Source organism: Cajanus cajan, chromosome 4 (assembly GCF_000230855.2).
Source record: "Cajanus cajan strain Asha chromosome 4, NIPB_CcT2T_4, whole genome shotgun sequence".
Taxonomy (NCBI): domain Eukaryota; kingdom Viridiplantae; phylum Streptophyta; class Magnoliopsida; order Fabales; family Fabaceae; genus Cajanus; species Cajanus cajan.
The window spans coordinates 18,298,178-18,305,284 of record NC_138520.1 but is presented as its reverse complement, the minus strand read 5'-3'; the positions used below and the strand labels follow the sequence as shown (position 1 = coordinate 18,305,284).

Below are 7,107 nucleotides of genomic sequence, written 5' to 3'. Positions count from 1 at the left end.
GACACAAATTTTCCTTTTCCAGAACGGCCCGTTCCAGCTTTGCCTTGTTTGGAACGGCCCGTTCTAGTATTGGAACGGCCCGTTCCACCCAAAATATTTAGTTGATTTCAGTTACGTTGGAACGGCCCGTTCTTATATTGGAACGGCCCGTTCCAGGGTTCAGAACGGCCCGTTCCGATTTTGGAACGGCCCGCTTCGGGCTACTGAAACCACCTTATTTGGCCTTTAGGCCTTCTGATGTCTTGTCTTGTTGTTTGCCTACTTCGGAAGCCCCTTCCCTTCGTAATGGAGGTCCATTTCTTTGTTTGTATGCCCCCCGGACGAAATTGGGTGTCTATAATTTTGTTCTGCTTATTTTTTCTTTCCTCTTGGATTCATGTGTTGAACTCTTCAAACGTTGTCGTGTATATATAATTTTTTGAGGTTTTATCCTTGCGCTATTGATGGTTCTATTTGACCTTTGAGTTTTGCGCTTATGTGTTAGGTTTAGATTTCGCCTGTATTTGTGATGTTAGGACGCGGTTAAACTTGGCTTAGTTTAAAGCAGTTTGCCTCTAGGCTTGAATTCGACCTTGACTTGAGATAGAAAATTCGCAATGAGGTTCGAACTCGACCTCAGGTGATTCGCAACAAGGTTCGAACTCGACCTCGGGTGAAAGTGAGATATTTTGCAATGGGGTTCGAACTCGACCTCAGCGGAAAGTAAGATGATTTGCAACAAGGTTTGAACTCGACCTTGGTTGAAGGTGAGATAATTCGCAATGAGGTTCGAACTTGACCTCAGGTGATTCGCAACAAGGTTCGAACTCGACCTCGGGTGAAAGTGAGATATTTCGGAATGGGGTTCGAACTCGACCTCAGGTGATTCGCAACAAGGTTCGAACTCGACCTCGACTTGAAATAAAATTATTCGTATCAAGGTTCGAACTTGACCTCGACTTAAGCTAACACATTCGATGATAAAACAGAGAAGAAGTGATGATTGGAATGAGTCATTTTATTAATGTTATGTGTGCCTCGTTAAAAACCCTCTCAGCCAAAACCCATTTTTCTATTTTTTGGGACAAAAGACTGAGGCAGGAAAAGAGTGCACATCTCATTCTTACAAGTTTAGCTGAAATAAAACTTGAGATGCGTGGCATTCCAAGTCCGCGGGATGACTTTGCCGCTGAGTTCTTCTAGCCGGTATGCTCCATTTTCTAAGTCTTCTACAACTCGAAATGGGCCACCATAGTTGGGTGCAAGCTTTCCTTCTGATGTGTCTCTCCGTGCTTCGCCTAACAGTCGCCACACCAAGTCACCAACTCGGAAAGAGTGAGGTCGCACTCGCGTATTATATCTTCTGGAAGCTCGGAGTTTGCAGGGTTGTTCATGAATCCGAGCTTCGTCTCTGAGCTCGTCAATCAGGTCGAGGTCGGCTGCTATCTCTTGAGCGTTCTACTCGCTGTTGAAGACCTGGCGTCAATGATATGTCTCTCCAACTTCTACTGGGATCATGGAGTCAGCTCCATAAGTTAGCCTGTAAGGCGTTTCCTGCGTCGTTGATTGGGGGCTGCAATGGTACGCCTAGAGGATGTTGGGAAGTTTGTCAGCCCATTGTCCCTTGGCATTCCCTAGCTGCTTCTTGAGCTCTCGGAGTATCACCTTGTTTGCAGCTTTGGCTTGGCCATTGGTCTGTGGATGTTCCACCGAGGTCAGGAGGTGCTTAATTCCAAGTTCCCGAAGGAAGTCTTTGAAGCTCTGCGCAATGAATTGTCGGCCGTTATCAGTGACAAGGGAATGTGGAATTCCGAACCTGCATATGATGCTCTTCTAGGTGAACTTCTGTACATTCTCAGTGGTGATCTTGGCGAGTGGGCATGCCTCGATCCACTTGGTGAAGTAGCCGATTGCCACCAAGAGGAATTTGAGCTAACCCTTTGCGGGGGGGAACGGTCCTAGGATGTCCATTCCCCACTGGCCACGGTGACATCATCTGGTAGAGAGCTTCCGGTGGATGTCGATGCGTATTGCTGAACTGTAGCACTCTTTGCATTTTCGCACCTAGGCTTGGCAGTCCGACTTCACAATGGGCCAGTAGTATCTAGCTCGGAGCACCCTGGTCGCCATCGAGCGTGCTCCGGAATGCATGCCACATATACCTTGGTGGATCTCCTCGACGACGTAAGCAGCTTGAGGTGCAGTCAAGCATTTGAGCAACGGGGTGGAGATGCCACGTTTGAATAGTTCGTCTCTGACAATTACGAACTTAGTCGACTTTACCCTCATCTTCTGAGCTGCATCTTTATCCTCGGGTAAAACTCTTGCCTTCAAGTAGTTCCAGATGCCTATCATCCACCCTTGTTCTTTGTTGTCGCTGGTGTTGATGACCTTGTCATCTGAGCTGGGTGAATGCAAGGTCTCCTGGATGATGGTCTGATGTTGTCTAGGGTGTTTGGTACGAGCGAGCTTTGATAGGAGGTCAGCTCTGGTATTTTTCTCTCGTGGTACATGATGTATAGTGAACTCGTCGAAGGACGAGATCTGCCGTGATGCCACGTGGAAATACCGTTGCGGGAGAACATCCTTGGCTTGGTATGTCCCACTGAGCTGCTCTACCATGAGTTTTGAGTCGTTGTTGCAACTCACTCTCCTTGCTCCAAGATCGTGAGCTAACCTTAGCCCTGCGAGAAGTGCTTCGTACTCCGCTTGGTTGTTTGTCACTTTGAAGCCAAACTTGAGAGATTGCTCAAGGTGACTTGATTTGGACCCTCCAGAATAATACCTGCACCATCGCCCTTAGAATTGGAGGACCCATCAACATGTAAGATCCATACCTGTTGTTCGTCGGCCGAGGTTGGAGTTAGTTCGGCCACGAAGTCTGGCAGGCATTGTGCTTTGAGGGGGCCGCGACTTTCATATTTGATGCCAAACTCGGACAAGTCTATTGATCACGATATCATTCGTCCGGCGAGCTCTGGCTTGTGCAAGATTTGTCTGATTGGGTAGTCGGTTTTGACGACCACCTGGTGGCTTTGAAAGTAAGGTCAGAGATGCCAAGCCGCAGTGACAAGTGCCAGTGCCAGCTTCTCAATCATCTGGTACCGTTTCTCCGTGTCTTGCAGCACTCAGTTGATAAAGTAGATCGGCGTCTGCACTTTCTGGTGCTCTTGTACTATCACTGCGCTGATTGCACCTTCTGCCACGACCAAATAGAGGAGGAGGTCGGCTTTGTGATCCGTCCTCTGGATTGGTGGAGTTGTGAGGAAGGCTTTGAAGCTCTTGAAAGCCTCTTCGCATTGGTCTGTCCACTCGAAATTCTTTGGCTTTCGTAACAGGGTGAAGATGGGCCCTGCCTTCTCCGCCAACCTGGGGATAAAACGGGAAAGGGAGACCAACCTTCCCGCCAGGAGCTGGACGTCTTTCACGATTTGAGGGCTCTGTATCTGGATTATGGCTTTGCACTTCTCCAGGTCGGCCTCTATCCCCCTGCTAGTAATCATAAAATCAAGAATTTACCTCCCTGGACGCCGAAGACGCACTTTCCCGGGTTAAGGCGCATGTTGTGCTTTCTGATCTGGCTGAACACCTCGGCCAGTTCGGCAGCATGACCTTCGGTCGAGGTAGTTTTGACCACCATGTCGTCGACGTAGACCTCCATATTTCACCCGATCTGTTGGTGGAAAACTTTGTCCATCAGCCGCTAGTAAGTGGCCCTTGCGTGGTAACAAAAGTTGGCGTGGTCAGTGATGAACGATGTATGCACCTCGTCTGGTGGGTACATCATGATCTGGTTGTACCCGGAGTAAGCGTCAAGGAAGCTGAGGAGAGCGTGCCCGGATGCTCCATCAACCAGTCTGTCGATGCTCGGCAATGGATACGAGCCCTTGGGGCATGCCTTGTTCAGATCAGTGTAGTCGACGCACATGCGCCACTTCCCCGAGCTCTTCTTCACAAGAACCACGTTTGCCAGCCACTTGGTGTATCTGACCTCACGGATGAAGCCTACATTCAGTAGCTTTTGCGTCTCGGTAATGATGGCCTCTCGCCTTTCACTGCCAACCTTCCTCTTCCTTTGGGCCACCAGCCTTGCCTTCTTGTGAACTGTCAGCCTGTGACAGATAAATTTAGCGTCTATACCTGGCATGTCGGCGTTGGACCACGCAAAGAGGTCGGCCTTCTTGGAGATCTCGACTTCGAGTTGTCGCCATAACTCCGGGTTCAGCTGCCTGCTAATTTTTGTGCACTGCCCAGGGAGCTTTCCGATCTGGAGGTCATCGAGCTCGTCGATGGGACTCGGCCGTTCATCATGAGAGTCTGACCTCAGATCTAGGTCAGTGATGTCCACATGGGTGATGTGAGCCACTGTGGGAGGGTCACTTTTGCAATGCTCGCCGAATGACGAGACTTTCAGGCTTTCGGCGTAGGACTGCCGAGCTGTCTTCTGGTTTGCCTTAACGAAAATAATCTTGCCACCACTTCCTGGGAATTTCATGGTGAGGTGCGGGGTAGACACTATTGCCCCGAGCTAGTTCAACGTCGGCCTCCCAATAATTATATTGTAAGACGTGTTGGCTTCAATGAGGAGGTATCGGACCATAATCTGCCTTGAGTCGGGAGGGGTCCCGAAGGTTGTCAGCAGGTCTACATACCCGCGAGTGTGCACTCGCTCTCCTGCAAAACCGACTAGGGGTTCTATGTGAGGTTAGATGAGGGGGTGAGGGATGTCTAACCTGAGGAACGTCAACCAGTATAGGACGTCTGCCAGTATAGGACATCCGCCGAGCTACCTTGGTCGATCAATGTCTTATGGACCTCCCAGTTGGCGACCTCCACAGCGATGACTATTGGATCATCCTGGTTTGGACAGACGCCGGTGTAATCATCGTCGGTGAAAGTTATCGGTGGTGTGCTTTGGTGCGAGGCTGGGGTAGTGGAGTGGATATTGTTGATGTTGCGCAAATGTCGTTTTCATGCCGAGCTGCTAGAGCCTCCCCCTGCGAAACTGTGACACCCTTACTACCCCAACACATATATTGTAATAATGAAAACCTAACAAAAACAATTTCTCTATTTCGGTAAAAGGGTTCACATGAGAATCTTCAAAATTATTCTTCAATAACCACAACGATAAAAATGAAACGTGAGAGTTTACAAATGATTTTCAAAAATAATATTTACAATTCTAATTCCATATAACAATCTATGTCCTAAAGAAAATCCTCTGCCCCGATGTCACAATATCAGAGCATAACCACAACTCAACCGTTAGCATTCTAGATGTCACTCGTAGTCGGATCTTCCTCACCTAAAATATCCACAAATCGCACGGTGAGAAAAGAAAACATCTATATATATAGCACATAAGAAAACACAACATATTATCTCATTATAACTTAATATTCATAAATATTTCAACATATCGTATTTCAATCAATCATACATCGTCATCACGTCATAATTCTCAATCATCACAAATCTTGCACTTCACACTATGCCAAGGTCACGCTACCCATTTAACAATCTCAGGCCGTGCTCACCCCTGATATAACACTGTGCCAAGGTCATGTTATCCCTATCCCAGGGCCGTGCTCACCCTTGACATGTTAACCAAGGTCACGATACCCACGTAACAATCCAGAGCCGTGCTCACCCCTGATATAACACTGTGCCAAGGTCACGTTATCCCTATTCTAGGGCCGTGCTCACCCCTGACATGTTAACCAAGGTCACGATACTCATGTAACAATCCAGAGCCGTGCTCACCCTTGATATAACATTGTGCCAAGGTCACGTTATCCCTAACCTAGGGCCATGCTCACCCCTGACATGTTAACCAAGGTCACGATACTCATGTAACAATCTCGGGCCGTGCTCACCCCTGGTCATAGGTGTGAAGAACCACAATCACATCTCATTCACATCCACATTCACATTCACATTCACATCCACATCCACATCCACATCCACATCCACATCTCAATTCCACAATACATACACAATCCACACAAAATGGTGATTCACATACCCCTCAAGTAATTCATCAAATAATATAACAATAACATTCACAAACTAATATAACAAACAACAGAATTATCAATTTAATATAATTTTAACGTAAACAGTAAAATCCCCAATTGTTCCAAAACCTAACTCACAGGCACTTTTCTACAATTTCGTTCTCCCTCTCAGATCATCATTCTTACAAATTATTAGCATATCTATAATCCTCAACACATACAGAATCTAATGAGATCCTCAATTTCTCAAACAGAAATCATCCAATTTTTCACAACCTAACTTACAGGCACTTTTCTATAATTTCGTTCTATCTCCCAGAGCATCATTTTTACAAGTTAAACATATATTCATAATCCTAAATATATATAGAATCACATAAGATAATTAATTCTCCAAACATAAATAATTATAAAATTATTCATAACCCTAAGGGCTCTTCCTCTACCCAATTCCCTCATGTAACTCTACATATAAATAATCTCCTTTTCCCCCGTACCTAGATAAATAGGAACTCGGGCAGAACCTCCTTCTCGTTTTCCTTAAATAAGGATCGAAACTAAAACTGGAGCAGAACCTCATCCTCTGAGTTCCCCTTGGTCTTCAGAGAGAAGAAGAGGAACGTAAGAGAGAATAGAAGAGAAGAGAGAGTGAGAATGAGAGGTGTGTAGAAATGAGAGGATTTGAGGCCTATTTATAGGATTTTTCGCCCACCTACCACTACGGCCCGTTCCAAAATCGGAACGGCCCGTTCTGGGCCCTTCAAACCTACGTAAATTTTTCAACTGGAACGGCCCGTTCCCAAACCAGAACGGCTCGTTCTCAAACCCAGCAGAACGGCCCGTTCTAATTCCAGAACAGCCCGTTCTCCAGACCAGAACGGCCCGTTCTCCAAACCAGAACGGCCCGTTCTCCCATCAAAACGGCCCGTTCTGCTTCTACAATTTTGGTCATACTCACTATTCCAGAACGGCCCATTTCAAAATTGAAACGGCCCGTTCTGGGCCACGAATTGGGCCTTTGGCCCACAAAAAATGGGCTGTTACAGAAACCACCTGCAATTGTGTTGATGACACCCCGCAAGGGGGCCGACCCTGTTTCCTGACTTAC

General features: G+C 47.0%; 1 protein-coding gene across 1 annotated transcript; it reads right to left on the bottom strand.

The window, feature by feature from the left end:
- Positions 1-2,043: 2,043 nt before the first annotated feature.
- On the bottom strand, positions 2,044-4,474 carry LOC145957213 (uncharacterized). The gene is made up of 3 exons (XM_083073432.1): positions 3,746-4,474; positions 3,176-3,468; positions 2,044-2,764 (listed from the first exon to the last, which is right to left on the bottom strand). The coding sequence occupies exons 1-3, from the start codon at positions 4,472-4,474 to the stop codon at positions 2,044-2,046; spliced, it is 1,743 nt and encodes a 580-aa protein (XP_082929558.1).
- Positions 4,475-7,107: the final 2,633 nt, after the last annotated feature.